The sequence below is a fragment of the Lichtheimia ornata genome, assembly GCF_029851405.1.
Source record: "Lichtheimia ornata isolate CBS 291.66 chromosome Unknown scaffold00029, whole genome shotgun sequence".
NCBI classification, from domain to species: Eukaryota; Fungi; Mucoromycota; class Mucoromycetes; order Mucorales; family Lichtheimiaceae; genus Lichtheimia; species Lichtheimia ornata.
In genome coordinates, this window is record NW_026695349.1 from 28552 (window position 1) to 54467 (window position 25916).

A 25916-nucleotide genomic window follows, 5' to 3' on the forward strand; every position below is an offset into this window, starting at 1 on the left:
GTGTACTTCGTTCAGACTGGTGTTGCTTGCACATGTGACATTCGAGCAATTGGACTTGTGCAACAATGCATATAGTTACATTTCTCTGAAGGTGAAAAGTTTTTTTCTTTTCTTTTTCTTTTTCGATGCACTGTTGAATAATGACAAAAAAGGATGCTATGTATATATAATTACGAAGTGAAACATTTACGTATATAGTAGAAAAGAGATGATGCCAGGAAGAGGAACAATGAGATGATGATGATGAGAGAGGAGGGAGGTGAGGAGGGGTGGGGGGGAAAAGGAGGACAATGTGACAATGCATGCAGATTAAATTATGCGGTGGTACCAGGGATGGCAATGGATTCGTAGGTTGGGAGAGAACCAGAGAAGCTGTACAAGCGACCTGATCGTACAGCAGTGGTGTAGGATGGCACACGTGATAAATCAAATCCTTCCCATGGTAATGGTTGTTGTTGTTGCTGCTGTTGTTGTTGCTGTTCTCCTTCATCCCCACTATTATTGGCACTATCAGGAATTTCTTGGATACGATTGGCAGCTGCATTGGGAATAGCGATGGCTACAGATTGTGGCAAGTTTCCAGAAGCAATCATGCCTTCAATGGTACGAGTGTCATAGGGCAATGTTTTCCACGCGTCTTCATAGGCTGGTAATTGATTGGCGTCTTCATCGGGTGCTACTGCGGCAATGATGATAGGCACAGCTGCACGTAATTCTATTGCGGGGGAAAAAATAACCATGTCAGACTAGGACAAAAATGAGATAGCAAGGATGATGGATGCATACCTGAAATATGACCATCGCCGTTGATAAGTGAAACAGTGAATTTGAGCTTGTGCTTGATTTTGATCAGCTCACTTGTAGTATCCGATTGAATACGTCCTTGATGCTCATTTGGCACTTGGAGTACCTCTGTCCTTGTCCATCGATCCATAGAAGGAGCAAATTGCTCATCACGCACTGTTTTGATGACTCGGCCTTCACTTCTTGTATGCTCATGGCTTGTCAAGGTGATGTATTCCTTGAGGGTGCAGGAAATGGCACGAACGGAAAGACCGGGAGCAGTCGGAATCAAATCAAAGCTGACGGGTATCGTGCTGCCACAGCTAAACACCATGCGAGGTACGCTAATGTTGTAGGCAAGCTTGTTTGTCCACTCGTTTGAAATCACCACCGATTGGTTTAATTCGAGCGATGAAGGAAGCATGACTCGGGATACTCGAATGTTGCGTTTGGCCACATAATTGATTGAGAAAGCAGGTCGTTCGGCAACAGCCTTCAACCGATAGTAAACTTGTCCTAGATCATGTTGAACAGTGCTGGGTAGATCGCCAGGGAGCGGTAACTCGAAATCCCTAATGAAACAACATTTCCCATATAGAGCTTATCAGTGATCGGTTGCCTTGTTTGATCGTTTTCCCAATAGTCTTACCACTTGTATCGACCCACTGCCAAATGATACGTCTTACGCTTTGGTTCCAAAAAGTTCCATGAATGCTCAATGACCGTACGCTCCTCTTTAAAGTGCCGTTGACTTGATCCGTGCCCTTGATAACAATGCCGTCGGATGTTAGCTTGTTGATTGCATTATGATCATACACCCTTCATTGCATTTACCTTCAACCCAATTCACTTTGGTTTTGCCTTGGAATTTGAGGATGATGGATTTGATCTTTGTGTTCTCATGGCAATTGAGGATCACTGTGCCACGGAGGATAACACCAGCTGACTCGTCGACAGTACCATGAAGAATGACATGGTCATTCTCAAGGTTAATTGTGAATTCGGGCCCGTGAACGAGTTGCATTGACGATGCAAGAGATAAAGTGACGCTGTAATGTTCGCTTAAAGAGAAAAAGAGGGGGAAAAAGAAACTTGACGGCGGGAGAGAAGAGACAACAAGAAGGCTGAAACTTGAAAGAAACCCTCTCTTTGTACTCTGCACAAAAAAAGGCATTTCCCGGCAAGCGGACTTTATAGTCGAGGCCCTTTCCGCAAGAGCCCATTTTGTGATTTGACAGGCAAATGTAAGCAAATAGAACATCATTTGTCTGTTCTTTCTCAGCCTAAAAACACCTTGGCCTGGGTGCAAATCGCTTAATTGCGCACTTGTTCCATTCCAGCATGATGCCATTTTTCATGTATCCTTTGAGACAATTCACATACTCACACACTAAATGCCCTGGTTTATTGTATTGGGTGATTGTTTCATACTCAGTTTTCGTTTTCGTGCGGCATATCCCTGATCGTTGGTTCGGTTGTACATGAAAAAACTACCCTACCGAGGCAATAATATATATATGTCTTGTTTGCTCTTTGTTGCGCGTGTTCGCAACCTAAATATAAACCCATCGGCAAGATCCGGGCTCTCGTCTTCAACCATTGGCGGGTATGCCGATGTCTCATTTGACGATCCTTCATTATTGAATTCTGTCATTGTTATCTTTTTTCTTTTGTCGATAAACGATAATAAAGTAGCCTGTGCCCAACTTGTTGGGAGATCAGATGGCGATAAGATTTGATGATGATAGTATATCAATCATCATGGTGGCACGGAAAAAAATCCTCCTGGGAATGCCATGTGTTTATTGGCTTTTCATAGTCAGCACTAGTGAGCTTTTGGACGCATGTACCACGTGTGATAGAACCCTGATCCATTGAGAAAAGGTTCACGGGCCCATTCGGCCTTGTTGGAACAACGCGAAACGTCGGATCTGTGCACAATCGGTAGGTTGCAACCTAATGCAATCTCATTTATGCCCGCTGCATGGATGCATATCTTGCATTACCTTTGTTACTACTTTGATGGACATACATCGGGTATCTCTATCCGATGACCGATTGTAAGTATTCCCATCTTTGGGATTGACACCGCCCTGTTCAAGTTTGGAATGTTCTTTTACTTATCGCCTCTACTATAATAATACTGTTTTTTGGTATCCCCGCCACCACCATCTATATCTGCTGGATCCATATGGCATTGTGCATATATAATGTAAATTTATTTATGTTGCCTGCGAGATCAAAACACAATCTCAAAGTACCTTCCTTGCACCATCATGGGCTGCGTGATCATTTGTTGTTCCTGCATCCTTTATTTACAATGTGCGTGCACTACTTTTACCACCATATGACAACAAGATATGATCAAGAAGGGATTGGGTTGGGTTGCATTATTTAATACATGGCTGCTTGGAAAATGAAATGTCAATGGGGTCTGATGCATATGTTTAAGTTGTCCCACGCCAAAAAGTTGATGTGTGGTTTGCAGCGGTCAGGAGTAAGATATGGCGGTGTAACACCAAATGTGGGATGCATTGCTCACGTCTTGAATTTCAGCTGCTCTTAATTACTTTGCTTTGGTTTCTATTGCCGTGGTAATCTGCCCATGAGTAACAACAGCAGTTACCAAAGGGTATTGTATCTTTGTTCTTTGTTCGTTTCACTCTATTATTGACGACCATGCTTCAGATTCCAACAACAATCCCCCAACAAGAAGACGATGCCGCCATTCTGCATCCGTCGCCATCGAGATCGTCGTCTCCACCACCCTACCAACGATCCGTAAACGACCAACAACGTAACGACTTGGAGGCTACCTTTGATGAATCTTTGGATGCCAGCGAAACACAACAACTATTGCCACAACCAGAAACGAGTTCTCAAACACAACAACACCATCATCATCATCATCATGTTGCACCCACAAACGACGGCGTGTTCAACAACATCTCTGCAAAACCCGATACGAGCAAGGATGGCAGTAGCAGCAGTAATGAGACACCCCCTGTAAGTGTGTGGTTACCAATGTATCTCAAAGAACGAGTGACTCTGATAATGATGATGATGATGCAAGGTTTATGAAGAAGCAGCAGCTGATACCACACCACCTTACTGGCATACCGCAGTCGTTGCTCCCTCTGGTGATGACTTTGTCTTGATTGAAGGCTTACCTGTTGGCAATCTGCTACAATTTGGATGGAATCTTTGCAGTGAGTTGGACCCAATAAGGCATGGTATTGATTCTTTTGACTCATCCACATCCATTACAGTCTCTGTCAGCTTCCAATTCATAGGATTCATGCTCACCTATTTATTCAGTACAACGCATGCTGCTAGAGTAAGGGAAATTTAAGGGAGTACTCGATATCAATCCTAACTAATGGCTGTATCATAGAATGGGTCCCGCTGTGGTCTAGGAGCTACCTTTGTCCAATTTGGTTTTCTCATGAAGAGTAGTAAGTGAAGAAGGATCAATCTTGAGTAATCACAAGAGTATCTAAGAGTCTTTCAGATGGTGTCCTACAGGATGACGAGGAAGAGGATTCATCAGACAATGGGCAATCCGATGTCATAGCTTATATGCTGATGGTGTGTGGTTGGTTCATTATCCTACGAGCCATCGCTGATTATATCCGTGTGAAGCGTCTTGAGCAAATCATAGCAACCCAACCCAGCGCAGCCAACCTTGTTTAATCCATAGTATCCCCCCTCCCTTTTTTCATTTTCATCAAACAATGGTTTCTTTTTCCCTTCTTGATCGAGTATTCATTGTCTCAAGCATGGGTGGAGTAGATGAAATACATGTATCCATGAGCAATAACGTTTCATGCACGTATGTTACAACCAATCACCAATGCCGTCACCGGCTGCCTCATCAATCCCATATTTGATCCATTCTACTGGAACTGTTCCATGTATTTACGCTTGTATTGAGCAGCCTTCTCGTACAATTCTAGATCTAGGGTATCCATACTTCGAGCAACGCGTGGGCGTAGAATCAACTTCGCCTACATACAGTATCCTGGATCAGACCCTAGCAACGTCAAAAGGATGCATGTATTATGCCTCACCTCGTTACTTTGCAGCTCTCCAATAAACTCAATCATGGTACCGATCGGAAAAGAAAACGGATCAAGCAGTGCTGTGTCGATTTCCAATTGGTAGTCATCGTATTCAATCGTTGCAAAGTTGGCTCCAGGATCGAAGGTTTTTAAACTAGAGCAAAGAGGTCCATTAGGGCGATGCTGTGGACACCGGCTTATACCACTTACATGCCTTTAAGGCGCACTGATTTGTTGGCAAACGCTTGTGGGTCGTCTCTAATTTCGGTCAAGCGCAACACGAGTTGGCCAGAAGGTATTTGCATGGAAAAGAGGAGCTGTGTTACTATGACAGCATGTGGTACCAAACATGGTGGACAACGACGACAACGCACGTGATACATCCAATAATTCCAATTCCTTATTCCTGTGATGATTGCATTGCGTCAACGCCTACAAGTAGTGAGCATTCAAGATAGAGTTGATGGCAGGGTCATAATAAAAGATAATCAATTGATGGGGATGAAGAGGTCTCAATGATAAAAAAAACCGCCCGGGTATGAGACATCCACCTGATGTTCCTTTTTCCCCTTGTTACCATCATCCACTCCTTCCATTTGCTCACCACTCAATTCTCTATAAGCATGTTTGACAAGAAGTCTCTTGCTCTCTCGCTGTTCAGCTATGCGCATCAACATCATGTCACGGTGCGCGTGGGTATGTATCTCTGTTTGTCGGGGATGATGTATTGATAATTGATGTATGAGCTGATAAAGTGATGGGGCGCATATACTAGAATAAAGTCCAAAGACCCTGGGTGTAATGTTCGTCTATGCATACATTGGTCAAATTAGGGCCACGTCAAAGGATAAAGAGAGTAATAGGTGCCTTGATCTTAGATGAAGGAAGGATGTGGTGTTTGGTTGACAACTATACAGTAATACATCTCGTGCTTTCCTTGAGATTGCATATAGCTGTATAGTGATGAAGGATTGTAATGTGATGCAGAAGATTGTTGAGCCTGGAATTAAGCATTCCCAATAGTACTACTTGCTGGATAAATGCTTAGACATGAAGATGGACCATATTTAAGCACGAAATATACCACCAAATGTAATCGGATTGATGTCAAGATTACTGTTCTTATACTCGATACAACATTTTATTGACAACCAAGATTTGTACTTGTAAAGACAATCATCATCACCATCAATTTGTGCTGTAAACTGTCAAGGACGTGTTGTGTAACCAAAACGCCAGATCCCTTGTTATGATAGAAAGCCCTCCTTGACCGATTTCCCTTCAAATTCCACTAATCCTGCCGATTCCATGCTTAAGCTTTCCAGTACGCGCTTGGCTTCGTTGAGGGATATCTACAATATACACCAGTGAGTATGTATCCATTGCACTGCCTACAGGTTACTTACCATTAAAGTTGCTACAAGTTCAAACAATTTGGTCCACAGTGCACGTTGACTCCAAGAATTTGGGACTTGACATGTTCGTTTCTCGATAGATTTCCATTTGCTGGGATTCAACAGGGACACTTCGTTCATTGCCAGCTGATCCTTAATGCACTGCACTGTAAAAACTTTCAGCTTTGTGTATGTGTCGTAGCTTGCGGCTTTGGAGTGATGCATTTCGATGAGCAAGGAATTCGTGGCACATTCAAGTAATCTGATGGTATCATTGAGGCTATGTGCTGCATTCTGTTCCCGATTGCCACTCTATGCACGCGTCGTTTAGATCTCTATAACCAGCCATCACTTTTAGCTTTACTTACCCCCGATGCTTCCAACAATACGGCTTCCATTGGACCATGTGCTGTAGTTGCTTGACCAAGGCCATCCATCATACGAGAAGTCGAATGTTTGCTATTGGCATCCAACTTGAGATGTACAAGCATGTATATATGTCAACTACAAAGGAGTCCCAAGTTTCCCATCAGATTGAGATGTTGCCTTTTGCCTAAAAATACACCTACCACAAAGCTCCATCAAGGAACACAGTCAAATGCCATTAGGCACCAATGAGTACAGCGCACCAAGTGGTAAAGCAATGAAGTGAGCTACATAGATGAATGCATGAGTGCCCTCAGTTTGGGGATCACATAATAAAGGACATCCTTCTTGAGACTTACTAAATAAGGCCATGAATGATTGATGATGTGCATACAAGTAGAAAGAAAAGGCGCATGATAGTGTTGGTGATAACAACGTTGTTTTATGAGAGTGGGCGTGAGAATCGTTGTCATGATAGATCGAACTGATAAAATGGTCAAGCATCTTGGAGTACTGAGTCGAAGTGATAAATCATCCACCTGCCACCTGAAAGGTGATCGTTTGAAGGTGACATAAGTGTATCCGTCAACAGGGATCATAATGCCATTGTATTCTTGCTCGCTGTCGTCATAAACATCCTTCATCCATGATTGCGAAATAGCTGCTGCATGCATTGGCTCGAGTATTCCAATATGATCCATGGCTGTAAAACACTTGTCAAATCCATCCTCTTTGGCCGTATCCACGTGATGCGATCCATCGTTCCTGCTGACAACGCGACAAGTAATCAAAGTAGCTTTCCATGATTTCTCATCATTGCACTTGATTGCGTCCATCCATCGATCATAGCCATTGCAGATCCAATAATTGCTGCTGATCCTTTTTCCATCCGGCTGCTGGTCGATCTCTTCTTTGGTCATTTCCATCGTTGCTCAACCAGGTGAAGATTGCTTGTATTGAGGTGAACTTGATAGCTGATATGGCATCATCCATAGGAACTCGTATGTACCAAAGCAAGTTGCTGCACGTAAATAAAGATGCTTCTATACAATGGCTATCTGCTGTTCACGTAAACAAGGCTGCAGGGCAGGTTGCTGCAAGTAAAGAACGCTGTTTGAGTCTTGCTAATAGCAACAGCTGCTACCTGATCGTGGCAGAGGAGTGTGCAGGAGCATGTGTTGTAGTAGAGTGACAAGATTGTAAACGCTGTATGAGACAATGGAGTGAAGACATCATTGGTAGCAACTGCTGGAATGAACGATGTTACGCTTGATCGTGGTCGAGGAGTGTACAAGAGAAGGTGTCGTATCAAGAAACGCGGGTGTTGTAGTGGGCTGCACACGCCATTCAGTTAAACGCAATCGGATCAAGACAACTGTAGGATTGACATGATGGGTTGAAGCAGGACAAAGGTGGTAGTTGTGCTTGAATGGGGCAACAGTTGGGAATGGGAGGAAAAGGCAATACGCTAGGAGTGGAAGAAGTGGAAATTAAACATTGTACATCAAACTTCAGATCTTTCTCGGTGTGTGCATTGACTATCAATGAAGTAGATTACTGTGGTGCACCATTATTGGATAGAGTTATAGGTTATGAATATATTTATGGGAACAAGGGGATCAAGGGAGAGCTGTCTGGACCATCGTCCACAAAGTAGCAAGCATGTACACGTTCAGTTATCTTGATGATTGCTGCATTCACTAAGCAAGATAAATCTCGATCCTTTGGTAGTTTTTTTATAGCGATATTCCTTCATCACTCTATGCGCTTCTTCGAGGTCATCAATCTTCGCCAGTGTTTTTTTCAATCCGCTCCTGCAATGTAAAACGTATGATAAGGTAAAGGTTCTACGTGCCATATAGGGAAACAAGGCAAACATACCTTCAGGCTCCAGCCAAACCGAATGTAATCGAGAAGTATGTGTCTGTCGTCATTGAATGCTGTCGGGATCCCACATTTGTCCTCGCGCGTCATGACAAATATACCTGGTGAAGGGCTGCTGATACTCCATAACCTGATATGCTTGGCTTTAACAATATAAGTTTCCAATTATCAATTCTTTAAAGCATAAACTTACTGTGCATGTGTATGAAGTATAGCTTCAGGTCTTTAAAGCATTCAAACGGTGCGTATTTTTATAGATCAGCAATCGTCTTCAACATCGCAACGCTTCCATACATCCCTTTATGGAAATCGAAATTGATCTTCTTTGTTGAGGCGTTATTGTAAGCGTTGGATATCTCAAGCAGTAGAAGTTCCATGTTGCTGCCAGTCAAAAATCCATCGTCATCGACCCACCAACTCAAACGCAGCCCTATAGAGCCCTGGACGCGTTCCAAGAAGCTTTTCCAGCACACTTGGCTAGTGCAGAGCGACGCAGCAGCCACTTGATCTAGGCTTGGCCTTGAACCCAAAGAGAAGATGATGATGTCCCCAAGTTGCAACATGTACTTATGTCACCTACAAAGGAGTCCCAAATTTCTCATCAGATTGAGAGGTTGCTTTTTGCCTTCCAGTGTACCTACCACAAGAGCTCCATCAAGGAATACAGCCAAATGCCATTAGGCAGCAATGAGCGCACCAAATGGTGAAGCAACGAAGTGGGCTATGTACATGATAGATGAATGCATCATGAGTGCCATCATTGTGGGGTTTACCTAAAGACTATCCTTGAGACTTACCAAAGACCATTGATGATGATGCGCGATCAAGTAGAAAGAAAGGGCGTGTGATAGTGTTGGTGCAAATAGTCTTGTTTATATGCGATTGGGCGTGGGTATTGTTGTCATGATTATCAAACTGATAAAGTGGTTAAGTACCATGGAGTAATGAGTCAAAGTGATGGAAAAGTAACGGTTGATAAATTTGTAGGTGACATAAGTATGTGCATTGCCTGACCAAAGAAACCTATTCAACTCATTATTAGCACACACACAATAAACACCCTTTTCATTGTTTGTTTCATGGTACTTGCCTTTTCCATATACACAAAGACCAGTTGTTGTTGGTTATTGGAAACCGAAAACCATGGTGTAGTGTTGTTGAGCCGAAACAGAACGCCAAACCAGCCAACGTCTTGACACCAAACTTGCCCCCTATATAAGCTAACACGTCAATGGAAACAGTTCGGCTGCAACATTGGACTCTCAATGTACCTGTTGACACCAAGCGTAGAGCGGGAATAGCAACGAACAAGAGGAAGCAGCGATATCGCCATGGCAACCACCAACCACCAACCACCAACCACCAACCACGCTCATTCCTCAGCACTTGGACACACTCACTCCTTGACAATACATGTTACCTCACAGTCAACAAGAGCACTCTCTTATAATACATTACCTTGATTGCAATGTCGTGCATTGGATAAAAGTAGAGGAGGGAGAAAGAGAAGAGAAGCGTTGTATCAAGTCGTGGAGTTGCTGTCCCCCAAGTTTAAATCCCCCTACTGCTATTACACTGAGGCCACTCAATGACCCCACACACACCATCCACCCATCGTCATCATCACCCTCACGATAGACAATAGGTACATAGGTACACGCAAATAAAAGAAATAATCCTCACGTATAGCAAAAGGGTGTGTGCCATTTTACACTTTACATGATAACGATGATGATCCAACAACGGCCATTACCTTACTACCAAGGTTAGCTCGAATCATGAAAGTTAAATGATGGGCATGCTGGGCTGGAGCAGGACAATCGTTCGTATGCATTGGATTGGACAACAAAGGAGAATGGGAGCAATGGGCTGCTAGCTGGCAGTTTACAAATAACTTTGCAAAATGATTTTTCTCATATTGGATGATGTTTTGTGTTTGAGCGTAACTCAACCAAATCCTCTCGGATCAAGCAAGTTGAAGGATGGAAATGATGGGCTGGAGCAGAAGAATCGTTCACATGCATTGGATTGGGAAACAAAGGTGATTGGGAGGAATGGGCTATCAAGTGGCAGTTTACAAATAACTTACCAATTTGATTCTTCTGATATTGGATGATGTTTCTGTGTTTGAGCGTTTTTCAGTCAAATCTCATCGGATCAAGAAAGTTGAATGATGGGCATGCTGGGCTGGAGCAGGCAATCGTTCGTATGCATTGGATTGGACAACAATGGAGAATGGGAGGACTAAGGTTATTAGGTGGCATTTTGAACTATTCCTAAATAGTGTACAAGAATCATGCATCGCCTGTGCTGAATGACTCAAGTTACACAAACACGCCCTCTGCATCTTTTGCTCTATTATAGTCATACTACTTTACATTAAACAAAGATCGCTTTTCATATAGCATCACGCTTGCAGCATAGTAAAAACATAAACGTGCCTGTATCTCCAAACTTTACAATCAAACGTGGGCTCTTTAATAGATCAACGTGCTCGTCGGGGTCAAAGGAATCTTGTGTCAAAGTATGAAGTTCATCGTGGGCGATCCCAGATTTCGCAATGTCGCTACCAGCCAAACTGGATCCGTGGGTCGACCTCTTCGACGACGACGACCAAAAAAATATTTTTTGGGCTAGTTGCGACATTGAACGTGAAACTTTCACACAAGGTGCTGTTGGCCAAGCCGAGCCCATTGCTCTATTCAAAACCCCACGTTTCATTGTAAAGTTTGGAGATACAGGCACCTTTATGTTTGTAAGCGTGATGCTATATGAGAAGTGGTCTTTGTTTAATGTAAAGTAGCTAGACTCTGACAGAGCAAAAGATGCAGAGGGTCGTGTTGTGTAACACAGCTACGTTTGCATGAATGAAAGGGTCAATGTATAATTACTTTATGGATCATCTAGGAACAGGCATGTATTGCTAGCTAACGGCCACTTTTATCCAATCATCATTGTTGCGAGATCCACTGCATGGGAACGATGCCCCTGCTCCAGACATTCATTTCCATGATTAAAGTAGGTTGATCCGAGCTGATTTGACTGAGCTGTGGTCAAATAGAGATTACATCACTCTGGACATAGAGCACGCTCGATGTAGCTCAACCGATGTAATCTTGTGTGAGCGTAACTCAACCAAATCAGCTCGGATCAACCTACTTTAATCATGGAAATGAATGTCTAGAGCAGGGGCATCGTCCACCTACAATAGAATGTACAAAAGTTGGGAATGCACAAAAATGGCTATTAGCTGCCAATGTATGACCTGAAAATGAGGGTTGCGTACCTATCATGCATTGTCCCTGAAGTCCTGACTTTTTAGCTGAGTTACCCAAAGAGGTCCTTCTGCATCTTTTGCTCTGTCAGAGTCTAGCTACTTTACATTAAACAAAGACCACTTCTCATATAGCATCACGCTTACAAACATAAAGGTGCCTGTATCTCCAAACTTTACAATGAAACGTGGGGTTTTGAATAGAGCAATGGGCTCGGCTTGGCCAACAGCACCTTGTGTGAAAGTTTCACGTTCAATGTCGCAACTAGCCCAAAAAATATTTTTTTGGTCGTCGTCGTCGAAGAGGTCGACCCACAGATTCAGTTTGGCTGGTAGCGACATTGCGAAATCTGGGATCGCCCACGATGAACTTCATACTTTGACACAAGATTCCTTTGACCCCGACGAGCACGTTGATCTATTAAAGAGCCCACGTTTGATTGTAAAGTTTGGAGATACAGGCACGTTTATGTTTTTACTATGCTGCAAGCGTGATGCTATATGAAAAGCGATCTTTGTTTAATGTAAAGTAGTATGACTATAATAGAGCAAAAGATGCAGAGGGCGTGTTTGTGTAACTTGAGTCATTCAGCACAGGCGATGCATGATTCTTGTACACTATTTAGGAATAGTTCAAAATGCCACCTAATAACCTTAGTCCTCCCATTCTCCATTGTTGTCCAATCCAATGCATACGAACGATTGCCTGCTCCAGCCCAGCATGCCCATCATTCAACTTTCTTGATCCGATGAGATTTGACTGAAAAACGCTCAAACACAGAAACATCATCCAATATCAGAAGAATCAAATTGGTAAGTTATTTGTAAACTGCCACTTGATAGCCCATTCCTCCCAATCACCTTTGTTTCCCAATCCAATGCATGTGAACGATTCTTCTGCTCCAGCCCATCATTTCCATCCTTCAACTTGCTTGATCCGAGAGGATTTGGTTGAGTTACGCTCAAACACAAAACATCATCCAATATGAGAAAAATCATTTTGCAAAGTTATTTGTAAACTGCCAGCTAGCAGCCCATTGCTCCCATTCTCCTTTGTTGTCCAATCCAATGCATACGAACGATTGTCCTGCTCCAGCCCAGCATGCCCATCATTTAACTTTCATGATTCGAGCTAACCTTGGTAGTAAGGTAATGGCCGTTGTTGGATCATCATCGTTATCATGTAAAGTGTAAAATGGCACACACCCTTTTGCTATACGTGAGGATTATTTCTTTTATTTGCGTGTACCTATGTACCTATTGTCTATCGTGAGGGTGATGATGACGATGGGTGGATGGTGTGTGTGGGGTCATTGAGTGGCCTCAGTGTAATAGCAGTAGGGGGATTTAAACTTGGGGGACAGCAACTCCACGACTTGATACAACGCTTCTCTTCTCTTTCTCCCTCCTCTACTTTTATCCAATGCACGACATTGCAATCAAGGTAATGTATTATAAGAGAGTGCTCTTGTTGACTGTGAGGTAACATGTATTGTCAAGGAGTGAGTGTGTCCAAGTGCTGAGGAATGAGCGTGGTTGGTGGTTGGTGGTTGGTGGTTGGTGGTTGCCATGGCGATATCGCTGCTTCCTCTTGTTCGTTGCTATTCCCGCTCTACGCTTGGTGTCAACAGGTACATTGAGAGTCCAATGTTGCAGCCGAACTGTTTCCATTGACGTGTTAGCTTATATAGGGGGCAAGTTTGGTGTCAAGACGTTGGCTGGTTTGGCGTTCTGTTTCGGCTCAACAACACTACACCATGGTTTTCGGTTTCCAATAACCAACAACAACTGGTCTTTGTGTATATGGAAAAGGCAAGTACCATGAAACAAACAATGAAAAGGGTGTTTATTGTGTGTGTGCTAATAATGAGTTGAATAGGTTTCTTTGGTCAGGCAATGCACATACTTATGTCACCTACAAATTTATCAACCGTTACTTTTCCATCACTTTGACTCATTACTCCATGGTACTTAACCACTTTATCAGTTTGATAATCATGACAACAATACCCACGCCCAATCGCATATAAACAAGACTATTTGCACCAACACTATCACACGCCCTTTCTTTCTACTTGATCGCGCATCATCATCAATGGTCTTTGGTAAGTCTCAAGGATAGTCTTTAGGTAAACCCCACAATGATGGCACTCATGATGCATTCATCTATCATGTACATAGCCCACTTCGTTGCTTCACCATTTGGTGCGCTCATTGCTGCCTAATGGCATTTGGCTGTATTCCTTGATGGAGCTCTTGTGGTAGGTACACTGGAAGGCAAAAAGCAACCTCTCAATCTGATGAGAAATTTGGGACTCCTTTGTAGGTGACATAAGTACATGTTGCAACTTGGGGACATCATCATCTTCTCTTTGGGTTCAAGGCCAAGCCTAGATCAAGTGGCTGCTGCGTCGCTCTGCACTAGCCAAGTGTGCTGGAAAAGCTTCTTGGAACGCGTCCAGGGCTCTATAGGGCTGCGTTTGAGTTGGTGGGTCGATGACGATGGATTTTTGACTGGCAGCAACATGGAACTTCTACTGCTTGAGATATCCAACGCTTACAATAACGCCTCAACAAAGAAGATCAATTTCGATTTCCATAAAGGGATGTATGGAAGCGTTGCGATGTTGAAGACGATTGCTGATCTATAAAAATACGCACCGTTTGAATGCTTTAAAGACCTGAAGCTATACTTCATACACATGCACAGTAAGTTTATGCTTTAAAGAATTGATAATTGGAAACTTATATTGTTAAAGCCAAGCATATCAGGTTATGGAGTATCAGCAGCCCTTCACCAGGTATATTTGTCATGACGCGCGAGGACAAATGTGGGATCCCGACAGCATTCAATGACGACAGACACATACTTCTCGATTACATTCGGTTTGGCTGGAGCCTGAAGGTATGTTTGCCTTGTTTCCCTATATGGCACGTAGAACCTTTACCTTATCATACGTTTTACATTGCAGGAGCGGATTGAAAAAAACACTGGCGAAGATTGATGACCTCGAAGAAGCGCATAGAGTGATGAAGGAATATCGCTATAAAAAAACTACCAAAGGATCGAGATTTATCTTGCTTAGTGAATGCAGCAATCATCAAGATAACTGAACGTGTACATGCTTGCTACTTTGTGGACGATGGTCCAGACAGCTCTCCCTTGATCCCCTTGTTCCCATAAATATATTCATAACCTATAACTCTATCCAATAATGGTGCACCACAGTAATCTACTTCATTGATAGTCAATGCACACACCGAGAAAGATCTGAAGTTTGATGTACAATGTTTAATTTCCACTTCTTCCACTCCTAGCGTATTGCCTTTTCCTCCCATTCCCAACTGTTGCCCCATTCAAGCACAACTACCACCTTTGTCCTGCTTCAACCCATCACGCCAATCCTACAGTTGTCTTGATCCGATTGCGTTTAACTGAATGGCAAGTCCATGGCGTGTGCAGCCCACTACAACACCCGCGTTTCTTGATACAACACCTTCTCTTGTACACTCCTCTTCCACGATCAAGAGTAACATCGTTCATTCCAGCAGTTGCTACCAGTGATGTCTTCACTCCATTGTCTCATACAGCGTTTACAATCTTGTCACTCTACTACAACACATGCTCCTGCACACTCCTCTGCCACGATCAGGTAGCAGCTGTTGCTATTAGCAAGACTCAAACAGCGTTCTTTACTTGCAGCAACCTGCCCTGCAGCCTTGTTTACGTGAACAGCAGATAGCCATTGTATAGAAGCATCTTTATTTACGTGCAGCAACTTGCTTTGGTACATACGAGTTCCTATGGATGATGCCATATCAGCTATCAAGTTCACCTCAATACAAGCAATCTTCACCTGGTTGAGCAACGATGGAAATGACCAAAGAAGAGATCGACCAGCAGCCGGATGGAAAAAGGATCAGCAGCAATTATTGGATCTGCAATGGCTATGATCGATGGATGGACGCAATCAAGTGCAATGATGAGAAATCATGGAAAGCTACTTTGATTACTTGTCGCGTTGTCAGCAGGAACGATGGATCGCATCACGTGGATACGGCCAAAGAGGATGGATTTGACAAGTGTTTTACAGCCATGGATCATATTGGAATACTCGAGCCAATGCATGCAGCAGCTATTTCGCAATCATGGATGAAGGATGTTTATGACGACAGCGAGCAAGAATACAATGGCATTATGATCCCTGTTGACGGATACACTTATGTCACCTTCAAACGATCACCTTTCAGGTGGCAGGTGGATGATTTATCACTTCGACTCAGTACTCCAAGATGCTTGACCATTTTATCAGTTCGATCTATCATGACAACGATTCTCACGCCCACTCTCATAAAACAACGTTGTTATCACCAACACTATCATGCGCCTTTTCTTTCTACTTGTATGCACATCATCAATCATTCATGGCCTTATTTAGTAAGTCTCAAGAAGGATGTCCTTTATTATGTGATCCCCAAACTGAGGGCACTCATGCATTCATCTATGTAGCTCACTTCATTGCTTTACCACTTGGTGCGCTGTACTCATTGGTGCCTAATGGCATTTGACTGTGTTCCTTGATGGAGCTTTGTGGTAGGTGTATTTTTAGGCAAAAGGCAACATCTCAATCTGATGGGAAACTTGGGACTCCTTTGTAGTTGACATATATACATGCTTGTACATCTCAAGTTGGATGCCAATAGCAAACATTCGACTTCTCGTATGATGGATGGCCTTGGTCAAGCAACTACAGCACATGGTCCAATGGAAGCCGTATTGTTGGAAGCATCGGGGGTAAGTAAAGCTAAAAGTGATGGCTGGTTATAGAGATCTAAACGACGCGTGCATAGAGTGGCAATCGGGAACAGAACGCAGCACATAGCCTCAATGATACCATCAGATTACTTGAATGTGCCACGAATTCCTTGCTCATCGAAATGCATCACTCCAAAGCCGCAAGCTGCGAGATATACACGGTGTTTTGCGTTTGAGAATACAACAATTGACGAGTCATGATACAATCGCCAAGCAGCTCAGTAAAATCTTTAGTTCTCGATACAAACGTTGGTCTAGCAGTACAACTTTAGATACGTGCAATACAGTTTTCGATTAAAGTATACAAACATAAAGCTTTACAATATAACATGCTTCACCATTGTCGTATAACGAGGATCTAATCCCACCATCGTCATTCATACTCAGCATGAATGCAGCATCTAGTACTGTACACATAACCCGCCACCACGCATCAAGTGTCACCTCACGTCCATCCATTTATCTTTGCACAATGCACGCCTAAAGGATAAAACTTTCAAGATCAATGTACCTTCACCCCCATTGGAGCAGTTCGTTGTTGTACCTTGCAATCTCGTGCCAGTTCTACCTTTTTGTGAATGATGTTGGATTAAAGAATTACTTTAGAGGACACGAGGATTGCATTGGGCAATCATTGCTAAGTTCCCTATCGTGTAAGACACCTTCCTACATCCTAAATTGGATCTCATCGTATGTGGTCATTTGGTAATATGTGTTGTAGAAAGAATTTATGGTATGGGAGATGCAGGTTAAGAGCCCCTTGTGAATGTTGTGATAAAGAAAGTGATTCATTGTGTCTTGAACAAAGGTTGCATCCTATATAGTATAACTCATCTACCCCTTTTTTGTGATTTAAGCCTTATAAGATTTATCGATATACGGTGAAAGATGACACTAGAAACAATGCTACGTTTAGATCCTTCTATGTTGATAACATCGTAGGAGGAGTGAGTGAGTGTCCAGGACGCGGTTGGCTGGGATACGACGAGTGTCTCTTAAATCAAGCAGCGCTCGGGACTTGTACACTACCTTTCACCTACCTTTTCTCCTCATGTCCAATACCAATACTGAGAGCAAGACCACAGCTTATGTTGGTGAGTCATTTTACAACCACTGAGTATAGCGATGGGACTAATCTGTTCAACAGGAGGGCTTGATCACAGCATGACAGAGGAACTCGTGCATGCAGCCTTTATTCCTTTTGGTGACATTGTATCGGTTCAACTTGCAAACGATCCGGGATCACGTAAGCTACACTAACACTATCGTTGTAACTGAAACTGACAGAACGTGTGTAATCGTTAGGCAATCCGCACAAGGGCTATGGTTTTGTCGAATTCGAAGAGGAGGAGGATTGCGAAGCTGCTATTGATAATATGAACTTGGCTGAATTACACGGCAAGGTGATCAAGGTGACCAAGGCTAAACCACATCGAGTACTTGCAGGATCCAACAGAGCAGGTTAGTGGATTATATGATGGGGATGTGTGAAAGGGACATTGAATCTCATAATGAATGTGTTATAGTATGGAGCGACGATGCATGGCTACAAAAGCACGCTGTACCACAAACCGAACCAGCCGAAGAAGCAAAGTCACCATCTGAACCCCCACCACCATCGCCCTAGATCATATCCACCAACGTTGTATTATTGTTTGAACACACACCCACGCGCATTTATATATATACGACTTTTCATGATGCAACTAGTAGCGACTTTTATATGTGATTTGCATGTTGAGAGGAGCGGATACGGGCATACCATGGGTCACAATACCATCCGCATGAATCGTGTCTTTGGGCAATGACAATTCATATTTACGCACTATCAAACGATCGATGATGAGAATGAGAGAAAGGATACATGCATGCAGCAATGACTTACGCAACATGGATAAGAATACGCGTTGTTCAGTCAAACTGAAATCTACGATGGAATGATACAACGTCAGCACCTTTTGTCACTTTCATTTTATCTTTGCGGTCGATATTTACTCATGCCTATGCATTGCCTGGTACCATTACCAAAAGGCGTCCATCCAAAGCCTTCAATATGATCGGCTTCATCATCAGCTGCAAATCGTTCAGGGCGGAAGACCTCAGGTTCTTGCCATACGCGAGGATTGTGTTGACTTTCGTAAATGTCGACTTGGATGCGAGTGCCTTTGGGGATAAACACGCCATCAATTTCTGTGTCTCGTGCTGCCACTCGAAATGATGCATTGGGAAGGGGTGGATTCAAACGCAATGTCTCTTTGATGATCATGGTGATGTAATGCATTTGACGAGTTTGCTCGATGCTAGGGAAGATATGGTTTGGCTCATCACCCAAAATACGGATCACTTCCTCTCTTGCTTTGGCTTGAATTTCCTATCAATATCGTTATGAGTCCTCCTGTTTTGATAAGAGAATGGATACCTACTGGATTCCTTGCGAGATAGTACGCTGCACAAGCCATAGAATTAGCTGTTGTGTCATGTCCGGCAATAAAGAATACACAAAGGTTGCTCTATTACGCATATAACCGGATACACGTTGTACGTAAGTGAAATAGAAATCAGCGTAGTATAGGTACCGTACCATAAGCTCGTCATCTGTTAAAGCTGCTTCCCCATCTTTCTCAGCTTCAATCATAAGCATCAATAAATCCTTCTCAGTATCTTTGATGGTATCCCTTGATGTTTCCAATGTGCGACGTTTGTAATCAATAATCTCACGCATCTTCAACAAAAACTCGGATAATTGCTCATGAGCACGTACGCGCGAGGGGAAAAGGAATCGCAATCTCTTGTCGAAAAAGGAAAACACAAGGAAGAATGGGTCAAAGGCAGAGCTGATAATATCCAAGTACTTGACCACCCAGGGGCTATTCTTGTCGAGCACGGCATTAAAGTCAAATCCTATTATTGTAGCATGTAAGCAATCAAGCATTTGTATGTGAGCAACCATTTCCATCCTATTACCAAATCCACCACAGCCGATAGCATCAAGAGCAAAACGTTCAGTCAAACCACGGAAATCTTTTGTATCGTTAGCACCCATGACTGAAAACAGCTTTTCACAGAGGTTGCCAAACATGCCCACCGGCATTGAACGTCGAAAGGCGGGATTGGCAATCTAATGATGGATGTATGTTGGTGGATTTATGCCGCTGATGAAATTTTAAGCGCGTTGCCATACCATACGATGTTGCTTCCATTTGTCTCCTTCCAAAGTGACAAGGTTGGGACCAAAGGCAAAGCGACCTAGTAAAGTGTTTTTACGGGTAGTGATACCATCGCCCTTGGGAAATAGCTCTTTGGAGATAGATCAACATGATCAAGCATTAGCATCATCATGAAGAAGCAACAATAAAAGATCCAATGTCCTTTTTACCTTGGTTCATGAGAACATGTTTAACATGCTTAGGCATGGCAATATGAAGGCACCATTGATTTTGATCATAACCCTGAAGGAAAAAAAAGGCATTTAGATGAGGATGGTAATAATACGAGGGGGGATTACCATATAAAGACCGGTTTCTGATGCAAGTATAGTTGGCAGGTTGACTTCTCGAGCAATTTGTTCCCGAGATTTCTTAGCCAAAATGGAACGCACATACTTTATAAAGTCAACTCTTGGAATATGACGTGTATTGCGAGGACCTTTGGCGAGGTTGGAGAAGGAAATGCACAGGCCAACAACAGCAAGTGCCACGGCTGTGCTGATCCGATGTCGATTCAATAGCTGTTTGGTAAAAGCAAAATAGCTTTCCACGTATGTTCTCGTGAGACTTAACGACAAAGGATGGTTCATGAGTTGTCGTCGATAGCTGTAAGAGGAAGCGAAAAAAATGTATCTTTGCAAGAAAAACAAGAAGATTAGAAGAGCGCACCATCACACACCGGCTAATAAATCCAAGGGGATGGTATAACAAGTGTAACTACAAGACGTAAACAATGTCCCACAGACTTGACCAGCGCTTTGCGTATGCATTGTTGGCTATAAAGTGACAGGCTTAATGCTAAGCATACCACGTACATGCACGTTGAAGCTCGATTACATTCAATAAACGTATCCTTAAAGAAGCGAGGGTACCAAAAGGTATACAATTTGCGACTTTCATTCCAAAGGTAAGACGCCAAACATATACATAACAGGTGTACCCAGTGCAACCATAGCGAGAAATGTAGCACAGTGTACTATAATATGGGTGAGTGGCGCTTTACACATTACCCAATCAGCAGGTACGTACATGATTTACCTTGCATTGCTGCTATGTAGAGGATAAAGGAAATCATTGCATTGTCGTGTTACAGGGATAAAATCTCTGGCTAATTTTATGGCAAACCTCAAACCAACCATTGATCTAAGGCTACATTTATGCTAAAATTTCGTTATCACAATTCACAGCCGTCAATGTATTGTTTACGTCTCGCTTGTTCTTACATTTAGGATCAACACCCGTGGATGTTTTGGTAGTGGTCAATGTATGTAGACAATAGCGACCAAGTAACATGACCGGGACGACTGATTTTGACAACATACCTCAATGCCTGTAACCAATGAACGATGCTACAAGAAGCAGTAATCAGAGAAAGATACCACCATCCTAATATAGATACTACACTTCGTTCCTTCATGTGCTATTCTCCATATTTCATCATGATCCTTTTATGCTACTCATAATGATGATGTTGTTTGTGTATCTATGGTTCTTCTAAATGGCGGCGACATTGCTTCGAGAATAGGTGTACTGCCAATGTGGTAGCATTGCCCATGATAGTAAGTCTGCTCGCTCAAACAGCGCCATGCATGCTCCATTATTATGCCAATTACATTTCATTTGCCAACTTGTCTTCGTCTTTTATGTTTGTTTTTGATATCCTTCAACTTTAGCTTTCATGGCTGCATTAAAGCTATCGATGCCAAGACATGATCCTCTTATCAAGATCAAAAACGTGGCGTGGTCGCTTACATGTTTTTTTTTTCTCAAGGCTGGAGAGAATGGATATCAATGATGAGTTACATGCACCAACTAAATCGTGTAGGCTAACGGCTTAGAGGAGCACTGATGCGTATATACAATAAAGGAGCACAAGAAAACGGTCATCATTGCACAAGCGTTTAGCTTGTGCAATGCTATTGTTGGATGCGGAGTGATTTGTTAGATGACGCCTCTATGATCACGCTGCCACCTTTGGTGTTTTCATTTGTCAAACCTTCTTCAGATCCGCATGATGAGCTTATGGTTGGACATCTCCTTTCTCTTTTTATACACAACAACAGTAAAGTGCATGATGTAGAATCTATCTTTAACATGCCTCAAGCAGCAGCTTGATCGACGAGCCTATTTTCAATGCACCATCCCGATAATCAATTGTATGATGGATAGGTACGGGTGGTGAGGCTATGTTTGGTATTATGAATAGCAGCATGCACCAGTGGCCAGTGCCTAATTTGATATCCGACATGACCCTGCAGCATGTACATCTCCATTAAAAGCTTGCAGGCACAGTTGTTTTGCCGGCAAGTGGGGTGTGCGTGCTAACGACCATTTGAAAGATGCATGACACTGACATGTCCTTATTTTTTTGTGTCAAGGCTGCTAAGCCGAAACATTTAGCACGCGCCGCCTCTGTGTGGATGATGATACAAGTGGTACATCCATCACCCTTGCCAAGACCAACCAAAGCATTGTGACCTTTATCATTGCCTTATCATTGTTTCATGTCAAGAATAGCTCAATCATCGCCATTGCGTTTTCTTTGTGGTGTGAGAGAGCTTCCATGAACATCTCAGACGCTTGCCAAATGATGGGAAAATCAACTTGTAGGATTTACCATTGTGCTCATGCCATCACCTTCATCCATGGGAGAGGAGGATGGTGTTACAATGAATGTTTATGCTTCTTGTTTGACCAAAGAGAACAGTGGTCTATTTATGCAATGTGTACGACATGGGTCAAAGTCGTGTGGGGATTGCATCTGCTTGCATGCAGCATCATTTGCTGCATCATCGTCTCATCCAATAATGGCAATGGTCCGGGCGACAATGGGGGAGAAACATACACACACACACACACACACACACATACTATTACAGCCATTGTAATGGGCATTGAACAAGGACGTCATTATGAAAGCAGCTATTGGTCATTAGTAACGGGAACTCTATTTTCGCCACTGCTGCTCTTCGGCTCATTGTTTTTGTTTTTCCATCTTTGTGGGTAAGAATAACAATAATATGCGGCTATTCGGCATCCAATACACCGATCGCATCTGTGCTTTGATATCTTTCTATTGAGGAAAAATGCTACTCCTTTTGTCATTGCATGCAGAAAGCAATAGCGAAAAAGTCATTGGTGTGACCAAATAGTTTTTCCTATTATGAGGAGGGTACAATATGGTGCTGTGTAGGACAATGTGAACGGTTTTACCGCTTCATGCCAAGACCAAAAAGTATTTTCAGCAGCGATAACAGCAGCAGCGCCCCACGGCGGGGATGATTGTGTGTGTGTGTGAATAACCCACAAAAGAGCATAGATGGCCCGCTTGTCCCGACATGATGAAATGCGACGCAACACAGCCGTTATATCAATCGCTCACGCTATTCCTTTTCTCTCTTTCTCCTTTTTCTCCACTTTCTACCTTTTATTCTTTGTATTCATATGCGCTCTTCCTTTCTACTATTGTCGGCGGCAGTGCTAGCGACATCATCTGTTTACTGTTCGCCTATCGATTCTACCAACCACCATGAACAAGCTGAACCAAAACTTGTACGACTTCCAATTAAACGTCGACCACGCTCAGGCAACGTTGACCCTGCATCATTGAGGAAGAGAGATCCATTTTCAGGACCCCTTTACAACGATCAGGGATCTCAATATCTTGTGGAGGTGGGTGTTGGTACCCCTGCACAAAACTTTACTGTTACATTTGATACTGGCAGGTAATTTATTCTTGTTTGTATATGTGTGCGTGAGGGCACGTGAGTGAATGAAAGAATAAACAAGAGGAGAGGCAAAAGGGCAATGTCACATGCATGGAGATTGACATCACATTTACCTTTTTTTATCTTCACCTGCATTGTTTTACATCACCACCAGTGCCGATTTATGGGTTCCTTCGACCAGCTGTTCAACTACAGAATGCCCGTACGCACGATTCGACTCCTCAGCATCGTCAACATTCAAGGACATGAGCTCCAATTTCAGCATCGAGTATGGCATTGGCAGTGTCAAGGGCGTCTATGCTACCGATACCGTCACTGTGGCAGGCGTGAGCGTGGAGAATCAGCAGTTTGGTCTTGCATCAACTACAGCCGATATTTTAACAACCACCTCTGTGGGTGGTAGTGGAACCGATACACCTTCAGCCAACTCATCGTCGTCCGGGTCATCCGATGTTGTTGGTAATGGTATCCTTGGTCTTGGATATCCTCAATTGACATCCGCAGCCAGCAAGGGAGGCAAAGGCTACAATCCATTCGTATTCAACCTTGTGGAACAAAACCTCATCTCGCAGCACATCTTTTCAGTGTACATGAACAATGCAAATGAAGATGGTTGGGCCGGCGAAGTCATCTTTGGTGGTGTCGACGATAGCAAGTTTAGTGGCAACATCACGTATCTCCCCGTTGCCAAGCTACAAACATCTTCCAATCCCCTGTCATCCATTGTCAGCTCATCATCCGCTTACTTTTATTGGATGACTTATGGCCAAGGCATTGCTGTTGAGAATCCACAATCCACACGCACCAGCAGCAACATCTCATTTGATCAAGTCACCGCATTTATTATTGACACTGGCACTACATTGACCTATTTACCCAATGATATGGCTGTCTCTATCGCTGAATCCCTCGTGGGCGCAGGCAATTACGCATTGGATACTCAATCACAAGTCTTTATTGCCGATTGCAAAGCTGCAAAATCAGATGCCGCTTTGGTTTTATCCATGTCCCAATCCAACAAGGTTTCCCCAGACCCTGTCACCATCACTGTACCCGCTTCTCAACTCTTGATTCCTCTTGATGGCCCTACAACGGATTCCGCTACTTATTGTATGCTTGGTGTCGCACCTATTGGCAGTAACAACAATATGCTCCTCGTTGGTGACTCTGTGCTTCGTAGTACTTATCTTGTGTTTGACATTGAGCATAATCAAATCGGTTTTGCAAGTGCTGCCAATGTTGAAGGCAAGGTCAATGGCGTCGGTGCTGATAATACTTCCTCCGCATCATCCAATGTTGCAACGATCTTCTTGCCCCTTGTGATGGCATTGGCTATGATGCTTCTTAGCGCATAATGGATCTCATACACCATCATTCTTCTATCTCTCCTTATTGTAGATTCCCCCCATCGACATTTGTACTTATATAGATCCAATGTAATAAAGGATGTGTGTGTGTGAACCAAAAGAGTCTTCTTTATTGATGACCTCGCATGCTGCGCTATCGTGTGGTGAATAGATGATGGATGGAATGTTTCTTTAAGAAAGACGCGTTGTTTAGTCAAAGAGACCTGAATAATGGATGGCGAAATGGTTAGTGAAGGAAAGTAATATGACAGCATAGCATGAAATACATTACCGAAGCCCATATCTTCATCAGATTCCTCCTTCTCTTCCTCCTTCTTCTCCTCTTCCTTGGCTTCCTCACCACCAGCAGCGGCAGCACCAGCACCAGCGGCAGCAGCACCAGCGGCAGGAGCACCAACATTCCAAATGAGTTCCTTGAGGTCTTGACCTTCAAGAGCCTTGGCGTACAAGGAGAACCAGATGGGCTCGATTTCAGTGAAACCAGCAGCCTTGGTCAAAGTCTGAAGCTTATCAGCCTGTATACGTTTTGAGTCAGCAAGCAATGGGTGATGGAATGTGCGTGGTTGCCATGCATACCGAGATTTCGACATTGTCGTCCTTGAGGATAAGAGCGGCGTAAACGATGGCGTTTTCCGAAGACATGCTAGATGAAGAATCGATGGATTAAGATGGATGGATGATGGATGAATCAATGGATGGCATTGTTACATACGTTTCTTTGTCAAAAAAGAGGGGGAGAACTCCTGGTACTGCCGCATGACACCCAGCCATTATGCGGTGCCGCAGCAGCAACAGCAGCCGACAATAATCCAGGCCACTGTGTAACAATCCCTTTTCTTGGCCTCATGCATCGCATCATCAGACAACATGTCATACAAAACACTTTATGGGGCGTTCTTCTTGTGGATCTTCATTACATTATTGTCATGTTTACATTTAGAAAGCAATTCCATTCAATGTTGATTATCAATGGCCTTTATGCTGACTCTCCTCATTCAATTACAATGATTAAAAAGAATGATTACTATTCATGTTGA

General features: G+C 43.2%; 9 protein-coding genes across 9 annotated transcripts; 4 read left to right on the top strand and 5 right to left on the bottom strand.

Moving 5' to 3' along the window:
- Nucleotides 1-314: 314 nt before the first annotated feature.
- Nucleotides 315-1807, bottom strand: O0I10_006494 (uncharacterized protein; the record flags this gene model as incomplete). The annotated part of the gene is made up of 4 exons (XM_058486521.1): nt 315-715; nt 787-1355; nt 1433-1547; nt 1618-1807. The coding sequence occupies 4 exons, from the start codon at nt 1805-1807 to the stop codon at nt 315-317; spliced, it is 1275 nt and encodes a 424-aa protein (XP_058342592.1).
- Nucleotides 1808-3462: 1655 nt separating this feature from the next.
- Nucleotides 3463-4476, top strand: O0I10_006495 (uncharacterized protein; the record flags this gene model as incomplete). Its single annotated transcript, XM_058486522.1, has 5 exons — nt 3463-3789; nt 3857-3992; nt 4053-4120; nt 4178-4238; nt 4295-4476. 5 exons carry the CDS (start codon nt 3463-3465, stop codon nt 4474-4476), a joined length of 774 nt encoding a protein of 257 aa, XP_058342593.1.
- A 203-nt stretch (nt 4477-4679) lies between these two features.
- On the bottom strand, nt 4680-5149 carry O0I10_006496 (uncharacterized protein; the record flags this gene model as incomplete). Its single annotated transcript, XM_058486523.1, has 3 exons — nt 4680-4790; nt 4854-4998; nt 5055-5149. 3 exons carry the CDS (start codon nt 5147-5149, stop codon nt 4680-4682), a joined length of 351 nt encoding a protein of 116 aa, XP_058342594.1.
- A 942-nt stretch (nt 5150-6091) lies between these two features.
- O0I10_006497 (uncharacterized protein) lies at nt 6092-7440 on the bottom strand (the record flags this gene model as incomplete). The annotated part of the gene is made up of 4 exons (XM_058486524.1): nt 6092-6196; nt 6251-6550; nt 6607-6711; nt 6964-7440. The coding sequence occupies 4 exons, from the start codon at nt 7438-7440 to the stop codon at nt 6092-6094; spliced, it is 987 nt and encodes a 328-aa protein (XP_058342595.1).
- Nucleotides 7441-15723: 8283 nt separating this feature from the next.
- Nucleotides 15724-16754, top strand: O0I10_006498 (uncharacterized protein; the record flags this gene model as incomplete). The annotated part of the gene is made up of 3 exons (XM_058486525.1): nt 15724-16200; nt 16453-16557; nt 16614-16754. The coding sequence occupies 3 exons, from the start codon at nt 15724-15726 to the stop codon at nt 16752-16754; spliced, it is 723 nt and encodes a 240-aa protein (XP_058342596.1).
- Nucleotides 16755-17629: 875 nt separating this feature from the next.
- Nucleotides 17630-18205, top strand: O0I10_006499 (uncharacterized protein; the record flags this gene model as incomplete). Its single annotated transcript, XM_058486526.1, has 4 exons — nt 17630-17672; nt 17726-17824; nt 17884-18039; nt 18105-18205. 4 exons carry the CDS (start codon nt 17630-17632, stop codon nt 18203-18205), a joined length of 399 nt encoding a protein of 132 aa, XP_058342597.1.
- Nucleotides 18206-18284: 79 nt separating this feature from the next.
- On the bottom strand, nt 18285-20374 carry O0I10_006500 (uncharacterized protein; the record flags this gene model as incomplete). Its single annotated transcript, XM_058486527.1, has 9 exons — nt 18285-18403; nt 18464-18505; nt 18574-18949; nt 19002-19088; nt 19160-19479; nt 19543-19696; nt 19760-19875; nt 19955-20027; nt 20084-20374. 9 exons carry the CDS (start codon nt 20372-20374, stop codon nt 18285-18287), a joined length of 1578 nt encoding a protein of 525 aa, XP_058342598.1.
- A 2854-nt stretch (nt 20375-23228) lies between these two features.
- Nucleotides 23229-24867, top strand: O0I10_006501 (uncharacterized protein; the record flags this gene model as incomplete). The annotated part of the gene is made up of 2 exons (XM_058486528.1): nt 23229-23509; nt 23667-24867. The coding sequence occupies 2 exons, from the start codon at nt 23229-23231 to the stop codon at nt 24865-24867; spliced, it is 1482 nt and encodes a 493-aa protein (XP_058342599.1).
- A 201-nt stretch (nt 24868-25068) lies between these two features.
- On the bottom strand, nt 25069-25521 carry O0I10_006502 (uncharacterized protein; the record flags this gene model as incomplete). Its single annotated transcript, XM_058486529.1, has 3 exons — nt 25069-25082; nt 25151-25394; nt 25456-25521. 3 exons carry the CDS (start codon nt 25519-25521, stop codon nt 25069-25071), a joined length of 324 nt encoding a protein of 107 aa, XP_058342600.1.
- Between the last annotated feature and the right edge of the window lie 395 nt (nt 25522-25916).